The 16,482-nt window shown below is 36.8% G+C and overlaps 1 protein-coding gene across 3 annotated transcripts in view; it reads left to right on the top strand.

Annotated features, from left to right (window-relative positions):
• The window catches only part of LOC119726985 (PRKR-interacting protein 1 homolog), a 50,527-nt gene extending 43,002 nt beyond the window's left edge, over positions 1 to 7,525 (top strand). For 2 of the 3 annotated variants that reach the window (XM_038198844.1, XM_038198845.1), the window contains exons 6-7: positions 4,423 to 4,484; positions 4,949 to 7,525. In XM_038198844.1, coding sequence (XP_038054772.1) covers positions 4,423 to 4,484; positions 4,949 to 5,082 — 196 coding nt within the window. In that variant the 3' untranslated portion in view covers positions 5,083 to 7,525. Of the gene's footprint in view, positions 1 to 4,397; positions 4,485 to 4,948 lie in introns of all 3 variants that reach the window. The other variant, XM_038198846.1, reaches the window with a different exon arrangement.
• Positions 7,526 to 16,482: the final 8,957 nt, after the last annotated feature.

Below are 16,482 nucleotides of genomic sequence, written 5' to 3'. Positions count from 1 at the left end.
GTGGCCGTATTGCATGAAAGTCTTGCATGAAATGATGGAAATACTCACTTGGTCGTGATTGTCAATTGAATTAAGAATTTCCCGTTTTGTTAAAAGTCACAATGCAAAATAATAGTAACCTTCATAATGCAACTGTATCCTCACTCCTACGCCCTGGAGACTCATTAAACTGACACAGGGCCAGAGGCAGGGGTGATGTATAGTGACAGGTGTGTAGAAACCCCCTAGCTTCATAAGTTGGTAGCACACAAAAATACCACTATGTGACTATCACATTACCACTTATTTTCTTGCCCCTATTCAAACAATTTCAAAAACAATGTCACAAATTGTTAAAAACAATTTTTGTCAAGTATTTAATGTGTTTTGTTTGCCTTTTTTTTGGACATTTAAATTTGGTATTCATAAGATGGAATTTTGCGTCGAGGTGATGTAAATCAAATTAGGTTTTGCCTTTCACCGACTAAACACTGTATACTTAGTGTGTTGCCTCTGTCAAATCACTCTGGTGGGAAGGGCAAAATCTAATTTGATTTACATCACCCCGACACAAAATTCCATCTTATGAATAGTTAATGCGGTACCCGCTGCTATGTACATCAGATTCGAACCAGCCAACCGATCCCGTTATTAGCTCGGTGGTCGAGTGGTAAGACATCTGCACTAGAAAGCAGTTTTTCCAACTTTCACTCGGGAGGTAACACACTGAGTATACAGTGTTTATACGTCGGTAAAAGGCAAAAACCTAATTTGATTTACAATTTGGTACTTACAGTTTTACAGGTGGGTTAGGGGGTTCGTTTTTGGTTCTTTTTTTTTGGGGGGGGCACCGACCGACACCCGAGCGACTTGTAGAAGCTCTGTTGCCAGAGCTTAAAAAGGAAACCCAAATATGAGGATTTTTTTATGCCCCGCGGCGAAGCCGAAGGGGCATACTGTTTCCGCCTTGTCCTTCCGTGGGTGGGTGGGTGGGTGTGTGGGTGTGTGTGTGGGTGAGCTTGTCTTACATACGCAGTGTGGACTTCCGAACAAAAGACGTCCACATAATGTAGGTAGCAGCGACGAAGTGTGGACTTGCCCACGTCCACACAGTGTTTCCCCATTTCTGGAAAACAGGTTTAGAGGCATTTTTGGGTTAGGTTTATCTGTAGCAGAATGAAGAGAAACACTAAAGGGAATCATTGAAAAAAAATTGGGTTGTAAGAGTTTTCACAGTTTGAGAAAAATGAGTTTTTCCACTGGTGTTCCTTAACTACACGAAAAGAAAGGAAAGTCCACACTAGGTATGTGAAACAAGTCTGTGTGTGTGGGTGGGTGGGTGTGTGTGTCCGGACAAATCTTGTCAGCACGATAACTTGAGAAATACTTAACATATGAACTTCAAATTTGGTCTGTGTATTGTTCTTGGTAATCCTAAGAGGCCTATTGCATTTGGGGCCGAAAGGTCAAGGGTCAAGGTCACAGTGGCTGAAACAATAGAAATTTTGTCAGCGCGATAACTTGAGAAATACTTTACATATGAACTTCAAATTTGGTTTGTGGATTGTCCTTGGCAATCCTGAGAAGCCTTTTGCATTTGGGGCCGAAAGGTCAAGGGTCAAGGTCACAGTGGCTAAAACAAAAGAAATTTTGTCAGCGTGATAACTTGAGATATACTTTACATATGAATTTCAAATTTGGTTTGTGGATTGTCCTTGGCAATCCTAAGAGGCCTATTGCATTTGGGGCCGAAAGGTCAAGGGTCAAGGTCACAGTGGCTGAAACAATAGAAATTTTGTCAACGCGATAACTTGAGAAATACTTTACATATGAACTTCAAATTTGGTTTGTGGATTGTCCTTGGCAATCCTGAGAAGCCTTTTGCATTTGGGGCCGAAAGGTCAAGGGTCAAGGTCACAGTGGCTAAAACAAAAGAAATTTTGTCAGCGTGATAACTTGAGATATACTTTACATATGAATTTCAAATTTGGTTTGTGGATTGTCCTTGGCAATCCTAAGAAGCCTATTGCATTTGCGGCCGAAAGGTCAAGGGTCAAGGTCACAGTGGCTAAAACAAAAGAAATTTTGTCAGCGCGATAACTTGAGAAATACTTTACATATGAATTTCAAATTTGGTTTGTGTATTGTTCTTGGTAATCCTAAGAAGCCTATTTGCATTTGGGGCCGAAAGGTCAAGGGTCAAGGTCACAGTGGCTGAAACAATAGAAATTTTGTCAGCGCGATAACTTGAGAAATACTTTACATATGAACTTCAAATTTGGTTTGTGGATTGTCCTTGGTAATCCTAAGAAGCCTTTTGCATTTGGGGCCAAAAGGTCAAGGGTCAAGGTCACAGTGGCTAAAACAATCGAAATCTTGTATTTATTCTGAGATCATAGGGATTAGGGATTAATTCATATAAAACCTACAGAAGACACTAATGCTGTCAATGAACATTCCATGTGACCAAGGTACATGTAAGTTGATGTTAAAAGAGTGGTGTTATGTCATGGGAACAGTCACGGTTGCGGGGCATTTGTGTTTGTAAACACACCTGACTTGTTTGTAATGAAGTTCTACATGTAGCACTTTTAAAATCTAGGATAAAATGCCGAATTCATAGGCTTTATTTTAGTTCAAGAATCATTCAAATCACTCATGGACTTTCCAAGTTTTGGACTTTTAAAAACAATCACTGTTTTGTACTTCTGTCCACGGATTACAAAAAAGGTTAGTGTTCTTTCAGTAAAACGAAAAACAATTCACATGTGTGAGAACTGTTTTCTTTGCATCAATAATGAACATGTGTCCTCTCCGAACTAAATCAGCATTCACTTTCCCTTTTTGGACTGATGACGTCATCAAACCATAAATAACTTGTACGTATACATAAAATGTATACTGAAATGTGATACATTTTTGTTTTAAACAAAGTCATTGCAATGATTGTACTGGAAAGGTTAAATTTGCGCGATCCTTTGTTCTGACATAAAATTATTCCTAACTTAACTGGGCTGTGTCTCATGAAATAGATGCTGGCCCAACCACTCTGGCTTTGTAACTCAACAAACGCCTTATACCTCTAGTCTAGCTTTGAAACTGACTTTGGAACAAATGGAGCAAAACATAAACATAAACATAAAAACTTTTACTCTTAAAATTGTCACAGACATGTACACATATACGTGTGGAAATATGGCTTTACTTCACAGTGTCATATCTATCTCAAACGTTCTTTTGACTTCACTCTGATGGTACTAGTACACTGAGATATAAATAACCCCCCACACTTTTTAAAGTGGAGGGGTATCCTATCAGTTGCCCCTCCCTGCTTTTTTTCTCCATATATTATATCAAAACTTGCTCAAACTGTTACATATTTACATTACATCAACTATAAATCAATTTTGACTCCGCATACAACAATTTATATTTGAAGTTTTATAACAAAATCACTTACACCTATTAAAACTAAATATCAGGATATGTGTGTGCCATACATTGTTACTTATACAGGGTGTTTCAAAAAAAAGGAAACCCAACTTTGAAGAACCAGTATGGACAGACTAAATGTTTACTGGCTATAAAACTGGTGTCATCTGAAAGCGTCATCTCTATGCTTTTCAATGATACCTTGTTTACATTTCCAGGGTCATGCATTACTCAGCGCCATTGTCATGAGATTTTGATGCAAAATTGCAGTTGGTTCACTTTCATGTCAAACACAATAGGCAACAGGTGTGCATGAGAATAAATATTCAAGAAGAAGACACGAGTGCATAAAAAGAAACAAAAAAACAAGTCGGGTTGGTTTCAAAACTGGATTTTATTGCCATGATTTTCTCGTTTTGACCAAGCCACGTTCAAAACAATGTGCCATTTTCCCCGAGGATTAACATTCAATCAAGCCATTTCACAGACATCTCCGTAACAATAGGCACACCGTCCCAAGTGTTGTTTTTTTATGAAGGTGAACCAACTGCATTTTTGCATCCAGTTTTTAAGACAATGATGCTCAGTGATGCATGACTCAGAAGACCTAAACACGGTATCATTGAAAAGCATAGAGATTACGCTTTCAGATGATACCAGTTTTATAGCCAGTAAACATATCGTCTGTCCATACTCATTCTTTGAAGTTGGGTTTCCTTTTTTTTTTAAACACCCTGTACAAATCAACTGATTGCAGGGACTCAGTTGAATGAACGCCAATAAGGCTGATAGTGAACACTTACGTAAATCTAATTAATGCATGGATGGTTCAAATTGTAAGAGGGCAATAAGAACAATTTTTTTCAAATGAAATTCTGTCTTAAACTGTGGTCAAAATCACCATAATTTCAACTTACAAACAAAAGGAGAACCGATTCGATTTGTAATGTGAGCGAAAAGGCAGTTCACTTTCACCCTGAGTTCAGTTCTGTGCTTGGTGTTCTTTTACAGGATGAAAAGGAAACAGAAGACGGTCCAGAAAAAGAAGCAAAAAGTACAAGGTCCCGAAAGAGGTTTGTTGCAATTACAGTACATGTTAATTGTGTAGTGAGAAATGGAGGGGGGGGGGGGTGGAGTGATGTTCATGTATGTAATGTACATGTACATGTACTGTAAGCAGGTCATTTTAGACATTTTAGACCACTTTCTTACCGTTCATTTCAATTTCTCTGGCATGCCACAATCTTTAAACACTGACATCACGGTGCCCTTTTTGTATTCAACATACCTTTCAACCTTTCAACAAATTAGCTTCTTTGCTGATCAGCTGATAGCATTAGACTCTACCTTTTGGGAATTTTCTTTTTCCTGCCCTTTTCTTTGTTCTGTCGATTCTTAAGTATTCTTTTCAATACAGGTAGCTATATAATATGCCAACATTTAAACTAAAAATCTGAAGTTTTTTGTGTTGTTTTAGTTATTTAACAATGTACAATAAAAGTATGTACAATGTAAATGATTAAATTTGTCTTGACAGGGAAAACAGACGGACTAAATGATGGAGGATGTTCCAATGATGACAGAAATGAGAACAGACCCAATGACAATGAGGAGGATGAGGAGGATGAGGATGATGCAGAGGAGAACTGCTTTGTTATTGGTGGCAAATAATGGTGACATTTTTTTTAATTTTCTTTTTTTAAACAACTGTTTCTTGTACATGCTACTGTCCATATGTTCAACTGGAATAGATTATTTATTGAGCTAGAGTGGTTTTTTTTTTCTCCATGGAGCAATCCTATCTTTTCAAAAAGGTATAACTAAATTAAATAGTGTGTACTTCGTCGGTTGCACCACATTTTTTTTTTTTTGCATTTTTTTTGGGTGTTTTGAGAAAAAAAAAAAGATTTAAAGTTGGTCATTATTTTGAAGGCTCATTCCATATACTCCCTGTGTAAGATTCAAACTGTTTGTTTTTGTTTTTGCTAGTAAATTATAGATTAAACTTTGTTGTATGCAATCCGTGTGCATCTGAGTTGCTTAGTTTTTGAGAAATTCAGTTCCCAAGATACACGTCACTTCGTGAAACAGATTTTTATCATGTTTATCGTATTTCATACAACACGCATAATAGTGGCCGTGTGCCAAATATGGGGATATGTCGGTTCGTGAAACGCTAAATTCACTCTTTTCATATTGACGCTGCTTGGTGACGTCATAGCACTATGGGAATTAGCGTATAAAGCGGCGTATCGCGATACGCCACTTTGTGGTGCAAGATTGATTATTTTTTAGAGATACGCCGAACAGTCTAATTAGCGTTCTTAGTTAATTAGAACTCAGATCGGAATAAAACTTTTTAAGAATGAGCACTTTGATGAAATAATAACGTTTATGACAAAAACTCAATTTGGCAAATAATCGAGATACGCTGGTTCGTGGTGCGACCGATGACTTGTACATACACGGTTAAAAATACAAAGAAGTACAATATGAAAAGTCTTAACTGTGTTACTTTGGACAACAAATAGAAATCTGTTAAAAAGGGACACTGATGAAATATTGTTTAAATCATTTTTTGTTTGTTTTTGATTTGCACAAATTTCCTTCAAGGCATTTGAAGGAATACATACTGCAGCATTGTTTGACAAATAACTGCAATTTGACTCAAGGTATGCCAGAGCCTATCTATATCAATCTTTATCTTCATATAAACTTGAATCCTCGATCCTGATTGGTCGATCCATGCGCGCCATTCCATACCAACATGCACATGTAATAGGGTAACCGCTGAAAAGTTCTTGTACTGCATGTGTGTTCCATCTTTACTGTTCGTCAAGTTTGCTTGAAGATAAATTCATTATTGCTCTTGCACTCGTGAAACACGGAAAATGTTGTGCGTCTGTGTCCCACAGAGGCACTACATTATTCCATGTTCCACTTGCGCTTGTGGAATAATTAATAGTATCCCTTGTGTGAGGCTGTAATTCTCTATATGAGTATTTGAGATGTCTGGATATTCCAGGTTCGTTTCTTTGTAAACACTTATTACCCCAGTCAACCTTTCCTCTCAATTTCAAATGGACTTCTAAAGCCATGTCAAGATTACTGCTGACTATACATACATACATGCAGTTTGTAATTGACTGAAGTATACAAATAAAAGCAGGAAAACTGTAACACAGTTGTATGCCAGCCAGTATCTCACTCAGCCATGAAACAGATTCATGAGTCAACAATTTATTGCTTGCTATTAAGTTAAGATCAGTGACTAGTAACTAGGAACAATCAGATCAAGCTTGTTTGTTTGGAAGATGAAAAAAACATGATACGGAGAATTCGATTTTGGTATGTAATGCAGCCACAGCCACCTTCATGAAAGTCGCATTCATAACTAAGCTTCCATCACTAACATTTTCACACATTCCTACTGACTCTTTCCAGTTTGGCAGTATTAAAGCATAGAGCAAGAAACAGATGAGCTACTTTGTGGCTTTCTGTTTAAAATGAGCGTGAAAAGAGAGTAAATGATTATGCCATTCAAAAGCTACCATGGTAGCAAACTTGTGTGCTACCATGGTAGCCCATCCTGGCAAATTCCAACACCATATGGGAAACCGCACACACATATTTCTGACTTAGTTTCTGAAGGCGTGCCGACCCAATGTAGAGGACTGTCAGTTTAGGGGTACTGTACCCATCCTGACAGATTCCAACAAAACATGGCGTTGGGGTTTGATGGGTTGAGTTCTGTTAGGGTTAATATTGTGCAAGTGTTACTGGCAGACTTGTGTGTCAGTATCAAAGTAGGATGCAGATTCACACTTACAATTCAACACACTTCATGCTCTGAATTTATGCATTTTTGAGTCTCTAAGCATGCTGATTATTACTGGATTCAGATTACATGTACACTACTGCAACGCATATTCCACATGAAACATTATATAGATGATTGACAGCATGCAATTCGTATCACATTACCTCTGAAAAACACTGTCTGGTACTGGTTTCTTTCAACATTTTTTTTTGTCAAACCAATGAGCTTAAGAATTCCATTGTAAAGATGATTGTAAGAAAAATACAATAAATCAGTAACTATTTCATACACAAAGTGGTTTTTGGCCTTTTTTATTTTCAGGATTATTCACTGCAAGGTATCAAGAATTAAATTAGATAAATTAGAAGGGGGAAGGCCAAGATATGGTAGAATAACAATGCCAAATACTTTCAAGGGTCCGTTAGCTCTTAAATTGAAGATGTCTTTTGGGGATATATATATATTTTTAATTTTTGTTTAAAGTTTATTTTGGTGATTCTACTTTCGCACCCTTAAATAACATTTTCTGAAGCATATAAGTGACTGAATAATTATAAGGACATAGAAACAATCCAAAATGGCTACTATTATACCCAAATTGCTAAATATCACAATGAATTATCATTGTTCACATGATTTTCGATAAGATTTTAATAGGGTAACTGTGTCAAGTAAGCAACTTTGTGAATTTGAAGCTCATAAATACTGAGGTTTGGCGAGACTACTTGACGATATCTAGAGACAAGGTAAATGCGCGCAACTTTTGGGTATAAAAGTAGCCATTTTGGATTGATACTATGTCCTCATAATTATTCAGTCACTTATATGCTCAAAAAAATGTTATTGAAGTAAGGATGTTTACACATCCTAACTTCAAGAATCACCAAAACATTTAAATTAGAGGTTTGCGTTTGTTGAGTTACAAACGCAGAGTGGTCGGGCGGACAGCCTTTCCATTATACACTGCCCAGTTAGGTTAGAAATATATGTTTATGTAGAACAAGGATCACGAAATTAAATCCCTTCCAGTGAAATTAATTATTTTGTTACTGTATCTTTAACGGTGTGATAAATTTCAGTAAATATTGTATGTGCGCAAAAAAGGTCTTTCTGGTTTGATGACGTCATCAGTCGAAAACGGTAAGTGAATACTGATAAATTTCGGAGAAGATACATTTTCATTGTGAAGTTAAAATAATGCATGAAAATATGGGAAATATAATTGTATTATAAGACCTAACTGCTGGTTTGATGACGTCACAGCATTAGATATCCAAAGGTGAACATTGTAATGGATATTATTTGGCCTACGAAGATATGACGGATCAAATGATAGAATTAAATTTAAAATATGATCCTTTTCAAATTCTCCTAAAAAGTAACTTCCGGTCTGATGAGTGATGACGTCATGAATTTGAAATCTTGCCAAGTTATGGTTAATCAGAGAATATCAAGGAGCGATTTGGTAAAATTTGGAAGGATGGTTTAAAGATTAAAGAAAGCAAACTCTATTGTATGTGCCGCTAGGGGCGCCCTTTCAGATGATGGCGTCATCACACTTTTTTGTGTCTGGTATTCCTCACTTAACACTTTCATAATTTATATGTGTGTAGTAAAATGCTTCCGCTTTTGAGTTATGTTCGGTTTTTATTGTACTTCCGGTAACACCGGAAGTGAAGGTCAAGTGGTTTTGTGTCTGGGGAAAAGAAATGTTTCTCTGGGCATAGTCTACCACCTCACGAAAAAATGAACCCGATACTCTATTTCAGGCACGGTTCTAGAACCAATATTTTGGGGGGGCTAGCACGGTGGATCCAGAATTGTTTCGGGGAGGCGTGCTGAAATGTTGACTGGTTATTTTTTCCAGACACTTAGGTCTCTGAAAATCAATAGGGGGGGGGGGGGGAGGGGGGCTCATGCCATATTTTCAATGGGGAGCGCCAATAAAATCCTAAAATCATTCACACTATATTAACTAATGCGCCCTTGTCACGGCTATTTCTTCTTTAGGGGGAGACCGTTTGCATGTACATCACAATCCTTCTTTTTGCTAATGCAATTTTTTTTTTCTTTGGAATTTATTTGGGGGGGGGGCTAGACCAAATTTGGGGGGGGGCTACAGCCCCCCCCCCCCCCCCCCCCCCCCCCCAGATGAGGGTCGATATATATTGAAAGTTACAGGTTCATACCGTATACCGTTTAGGAGAAAACCCGCGGAGAAGTTTTGTCCGAAAAAAAAAAAAAAGAAAGAAAGATTTATTGTAACAGAGCCAGACTCAATAATAGAGAGTGGTCGGGTTGCACTAGAGGTTCACGTTTGTTGTTACAAACGCAGAGTGGTTGGGCAGGTAATTTGTTCATTAAAGTTGAGTTATGAATATGTTTATGTAAGAACAAGGATCAAGAAATTAAATCCTTTCCAGTACAATCTTTAACGGTGTGATAAATTTTAGTAAACATTCTATGTACACAAGCATACAAGTTATTTCTGGCTTAATGACGTCATTATTCAAAAACGGGAAGTGAATACTGTTTAGTTCGGAGTGGATAAATGTTCGTTGTGAAGTTAAATAACGTATGAAATATGGAAAATATAACTGTATGCATTCATAACACCTAACTCCAGTTTGATGACGTCACAGTATTTGGAAGCAAAAGGTAAACACTGTAAGGGATATCGTTATTTGGGCTACGAAGATATACGACATGAATCAAATGATATAATTAAATTAAAAATATTATCGTTTTCAAATTCTCATAGAAGTAATTGAAACCTTGCCAAATTTTCTGTGGTTAATCAAATATAATATGTGAATGTGAATGAATAAATATAAAATGTAATATGAAGGGGCGGTTTTGTGAAATTTTAACGGATGGTTTTCGAATTAAAGAAAGCAAATACTATTTAATATGCCGCTAGGGGGTGCCCTTTCGAAAGATGACGTCATCACACTGTTTTGTGTCTGGCATTCCTCAATAAACACTTTCAAAATATATATGTGTGTAGTAAAATGCTTCCCCTTTTGAGTTATACTCGGTTTTTATTGCACTTCCGGTAACACCGGAAGTGAAGGTCAAGCGGTTTTGTGTCGGGGACAAGAATTGTTTCTCATAGCATAGTCTACAACCTCACGAAAAAACAAACACGATACTATATTTAGTTCAAAAGATATAGCGCAAACTATTTCGTCAAAATTTGCCCTTAAATCGCTTGTAATTTGATACCTGATGACGTCATGATGACGTAACAAAATATATAGTATCTTCGTAACGTGGTACAAATTCACACTAGGTTTTATGATCATACCCGTAAACTGTATGGAAGAAATTTGCTTTGTTTTGATTTCAGGCTAAAGTCTTCATTTTGAATTCACCTAACTTTAACCTTCTGGTTGACCCGGAAGAAGGAGTCAAGTGAGTTCACGTACACAAAAAGAAATATTTATCAATTCATGGTCTATCTTATTACAGAATATAAACATCACTGATTATTTTGTTCAAGAGTTATGGGTGAGGGTAATTTGACCCTTTTCCAGCTAAAATCGCTTGTAATTTGACACCCGATGACGTCATCATGACATCAGAGTAATATGCACCACTTCAGATGAGGGTCGATATATATTGAAAGTTACAGGTTCATACCGTATACTGTTACGGTTTAGGAGAAAACCTGCGGAGAAGTATTGTCCGGAAAAAAAAAAAAAAAAAAAATTATTGTAACAGATCCAAAGAGTGGTCAGGTTGTGCCCGACCACTCAACTAGAGATTCGCGTTTGTTGTTACAATCGCAGAGTGGTCGGGCAGACAATTTTTTTACGAAACACTATCTAGTTAAGTTATGAATTGTATGTAAGAACAAAGGATCACGAAATTAATTATTTTGTTTAAAAATGCATCTTTAACGGTCTGATAAATTTCAGTAAACATTTATGTACACATACAAGTTATTTCTGGCTTGATATCTTCATTATAGTCAAAAACAGAAAGTGAATACTGATTTAGTTCGGAATGGATGTTCATTGTGAAGTTAAATAACGTATGAACATTTGGAAAAATATAAGTGTATGTATTCATAACACCGAACTTCCGGTTTGATGACGTCACAGTATTTGGAAGCAAAAAGAGAACACTGTAATGGTATCGTTATTTGGGCTAAAATATACGACATGGATCAAATGATAGAATTTCACTTAAAATATGATCGTTGGCAAATTCTCATAGAAGTAACTTCCGGTCTGATGACGTCATGAATTTGAAACCTCGCCCAGTTATCTATGGTTAATCGAAGAATATCAAGGGGCGATTTGGTAAAATTTGAACCTATGGTTTTAAAATTAAAGAAAATATACACTATTTTATGTGCTGCTGGGGGCGCCCTTTCGGATGATGACGTCATCACACTGTTTTTCGTGTCTGCCATTCCTCACTAAACACTTCCATACTATATATGTCTGTAGTAAAATGCTTCCGCTTTTGAGTTATATTCAGTATTTATTGCACTTCCGGTAACACCGGAAGTAAAAGTCAAGCGGTTTTGTGTACGGGAATAGGCATAGTCTACAACCTCACGAAAAAAAATGAACACGATACTTTTTCAGTTCAAAAGATATAACGCAAACTATTTTGTCAAAATTTGCCTTTCAATCACTTGTAATTTGATACCTGATGACGTCATGATGACGTTACAAAATTTATAACATCTTCGTATCATGGTACATGTTCACACAAGGTTTTGTGATCATACCGTAAACCGTTCGGAAGAAATTTTGCATTGTTTTGATTTCGAGCCAACGTCTTTATTTTGAATTCACCTAACTTTGACCTTCCGGTAGACCCGGAAGTAAAGGTCAAGCGACTTCACGTACACAACAGAAAATGTTAATAGATTCATGGTCTATCTGATTACAGAATACAAACACTATTTGAGTGGAATTGTTCTCATAAATCTTCTTTCTTTCCATCTTTTTATTCCGGGCAATACTTCTCCGCGGGTTTTCTCCTAGACGATTTATGATATGAACTTGTAACTTTCAACATAATTATATCGACCCTCATCCCAAGTGGTGCATATTACTCTGACGTTACAATGACGTCATCGGGTGTCAAATTACAAGCGATTTTAGAGGAAAAAGTGGCCAATTACTTTCACCTATAACTCTTAAACAAAATAATCAATTATGTTCCAACTTTGTAATCAGATAGACCAGTAGTTGATAAACATTTTTTGTCGTGAACTCGCTTGACCTTTACTTCCGGGTCTACCGGAAGTTCAAAGTTACGTGAATTCAAAATAAAGACTTTAGCCTAAAATCAAACAAAGCACAATTTCATCCAAACGGTGAACGCTTTGATCATAAAACCTAGATGAACTTGTACCATATTACCAAAATTTTTGTCAAAATTTGGCCTTAAATCACTTGTGATTTGATACCTGATGACGTCATAATGACGTAACAAAGATTACTTTGTTACGTCATTATGACGTCATCAGGTATCAAATCACAAGTGATTTAAGGCCAAATTTTGACAAAATAGTTTGCGCTATATCTTTTGAACTAAATAGAGTATCGTGTTCGTTTTTTCGTGACGTTGTAGACTATGCCGTGCCGGACACAAAACCGCTTGACCTTCACTTCCGGTGTTACCGGAAGTGCAATAAAAACAGAATATAGCTTAAAAGCGGAAGCATTTTACTACACACATATAAATTATGAAAGTGTTAAGTGAGGAATACCACACACACAAAAACAGTGTGATGACGTCATCATCTGAAAGGGCGCTCCCTAGCGGCACATAATATAGAGTTTGCTTTCTTTAATTTTAAAACATCCGACCACATATTACCAAATCGCCCCTTGATATTCTCTGGTAACCACAGATAACTTGGCAAGGTTTCAAATGCATGACGTCATCAGACCAGAAGTTACTTTAAGGAAAATTTGAAAAGTATCATATTTTTAATTTAATTCTATCATTTGATCCCTGTCATGTCTTCGTAGTCCAAATAATATCCATTACAATGTTCACCTTTGGATCTCTAATGCTGTGACGTAATTAAACCGTAAGTTAGGTGTTATTAATACGTCATCAAACCGTAAGTTAGGTGTTATTAATTCATACAATTATATTTCCCATATTTTCATACGTTATTTTAACTAAACAATGAAAATTTATCCTCTCCAAACTTTACTAGTATTCACTTTTTGACTGATGACATCATCAAACCAGAACTAATTTTTATGCGCACAAAGAATGTTTACTGAAAATTATCACACCTTTAAAGACACATTTTTGTAACAAAATAATTTATTGTACTGGAAAGGATTAAATTTCGGGATCCTTTGTTCTACATAAACATATGTAACTGGGCAGTGTATAATGGAAAGGCTGTCCGCCCAACCACTCTGTGTTTGTAACTCAACAAACGCGAAGCTCTAGTTATTATTTTGTACAAGAGTTATAGGTGAAAGTAATTGGTCACTTTTTCAGCTAAAATTGCTTGTAATTTGATACCCGATGACGTCATCATGACGTCAGAGTAATATGCACCACTAGGGATGAGGGTCGATATATATTGAAAGTTACAAGTTCATAACATGAACCGTTTAGGAGAAAAGCCGCGGAGAAGTATTGTCCGGGGAAAAAAAAAAAGATTTATCAGAACAATAACAGAGAGTGGTCGGGTTGTGCCCGACCACTCAATGAGAACAAATCCAGACAGTGGTCGGGTTGTGCCCGACCACTCAATGAGAACAAATCCAGACAGTGGTCGGGTTCTGCCCGACCACTCAATGATGTTTGTATTCTGTAATGAGATTTCTGTAATGAGACCTTTACTTCCGGGTCTACCGGAAGGTCAAAGTTAGGTGAATTCAAAATGAAGACATTAGCCTGAAATCAAAACAAAGCAAATTTCTTCCGAACGGTTTACGGTACAATCACAAAACCTTGTATGAACTTGCGCCATGTTACGACGATGTTATAAATTTTGTTACGTCATCATGACGTCATCAGGTATCAAATTAATAGCGATTTAAGGGCAAATTTTGACAAAATAGTTTGTGCTATATCTTTTGAACTATTAAATAGAGTACGGTTTTGGGTGCCTTTTTCAGAATTTCGCACATGTATCGCCCTGAAAAGCACCATATATTGGCCCTTTGTGTGCATAATTGTCGGTTTTGAACAGCGCCCCCATTGACAGATGGTACCAGGGTATCTTGAGAAAATTAAAACACGAATTACCTTCAGATATCTTATTTTCCATTTATAATACGTTGTCCCTGCCTCACCTTCAATATGGTATTTTAGCATGGGGTAACACCTACCCATCCTTTATCAATAAATTGTATATTATGCAAAAGAAAACACTTAGCATAATTAATAACTCCAGATACACAGAACATTCAGCACCACTGTTTAGTAAATACAAAACCTTATCTGTTTTTGACTTGTATAAATACCATCTTGGGGTATTAATTATAAATTCGAAACAAATAAATTACCCAAAACTATACATTCGCTATTTAACAAAAACTCGGATATCCATTCTCATAATACAAGGTCAGCCTCAAACTGTCATCTCCATAAAGCTAGAACATCTCTTTACTTATCGACTGTCAGAAACCAAGGACCTCTATTGTGGAACCACCTTAAACCAATGCCTATCTTTAGATCAATGAAGAACTTCAAAAACTACATGAAAACGTTGCTACTGACAAATAATACTGATAATTAAGTATCCCAATAAATTGTATATTCATGTCATCTCACAGATTGACGAAAATTATAGTATTGTTTTATAATTCCTTGGCCACTTTTTGCTTCTTTGCCCCTTCCTCCCTTACCTGTTTTGTAATTAATTGAGTGGTCGGGCACAACCCGACCACTCTTTGGATCTGTTACGATTAATTGAGTGGTCGGGCACAACCCGACCACTCTCTGTTTTTGTTCTGATAAATGTTTCTTTCTTTTTTCCGGACAATACTTCTCCACGGCTTTTCTCCTAAACGGTTCATGATATGAACTTGTAACTTTCAATATATATCGACCCTCATCCCTAGTGGTTCATATGACTCTGACGTCATGATGACATCATCGGGTGTCAAATTACAAGCGATTTCAGCTGAAAAAGTGATCAATTACTTTCACCTATAACTCTTGAACAAAATAATCAATGATGTTTGTATTTCGTAATCGGATAGACCATGAATTGATAAACATTTTCTGTCGTGTACGTGAACTCGCTTGACCTTTACTTCTGGGTCTACCGGAAGGTCAAAGTTGGGTGAATTTAAAATGAAGACTTTAGCCTGAAATCAAAACAAAGCAGATTTTCTTCCAAACGGCTTACGGTATGACCCAGAAACCTAATGTGAACTTGTACCATGCTACGAAGATGTTATAAATTTTGTTACGTCATCATGACGTCATCAGATATCAAATTACAAGCGATTTCAGGGCAAATTTGGACAAAATAGTTTGCACTATATCTTTTGAACTAAATAGAGTATTGTGTTCGTTTTTTCGTGAGGTTGTAGACTATGCCGTGAGAAAAATTTCTTGTCCCCGGACACAAAACCACTACTTCCGGTGTTACCGAAAGTGCGATAAAAACCGAAAATAACTCAAAACGGAAGCATTTTACTACAAACATTTCAATTATGAAAAAGTTTAGTGAGGAATGCTTGTCACAAAAAAAAACAGTGTGATGACCAGTGATGTAGTGCCTTGATGCTGGGCCTTGGCCTTAAGGCTGCCTTAAGGCTGGATTTTAGGGCCTTGGCCTTGGCCTCGAGGCTTGAGGGCAAAAGCCTTGGCCTTGGCCTTTGCCTTGAGAGTTCAGGGCCTTGCAATTTTGAGTCAAGGCTCTTCAAGGCCCATAGATTTTGCATTTTCCAGATAAATCTGTTCGAAATTTTGCTGCTACCATTTTAATTGTATTACCATGGAGGAGGGAAGCACCCTATAGATTTGTGTGTTGGGCACACTTTCACATTTTGTTACCATTGTAGTAGATTTGCTGCAAAAATATTCTGTACACTTGTGGGGCTAATGAGATGATCACTTTAATTGCATATAACTATGGAATAGATCTGATTGGTTGTATATGTCTCCCTGATAAGTGCTAAAGATTTGCATGTATCTGTTTTAGATAATGCTGATATTTCTGACCATGTTGGGCCAGCAAATAAACATTTCCCAAATCAGTTTCTTGGATCCCCCTTTTGTTACACTTGGGAGAATTGTGT

This window comes from Patiria miniata, unplaced genomic scaffold (genome assembly GCF_015706575.1).
Source record: "Patiria miniata isolate m_02_andy unplaced genomic scaffold, ASM1570657v1 HiC_scaffold_2, whole genome shotgun sequence".
Taxonomy (NCBI): Eukaryota; Metazoa; Echinodermata; class Asteroidea; order Valvatida; family Asterinidae; genus Patiria; species Patiria miniata.
The sequence above is the reverse complement of the archived record's forward strand: the minus strand, read 5'-3'. Positions and strand labels throughout refer to the sequence as shown.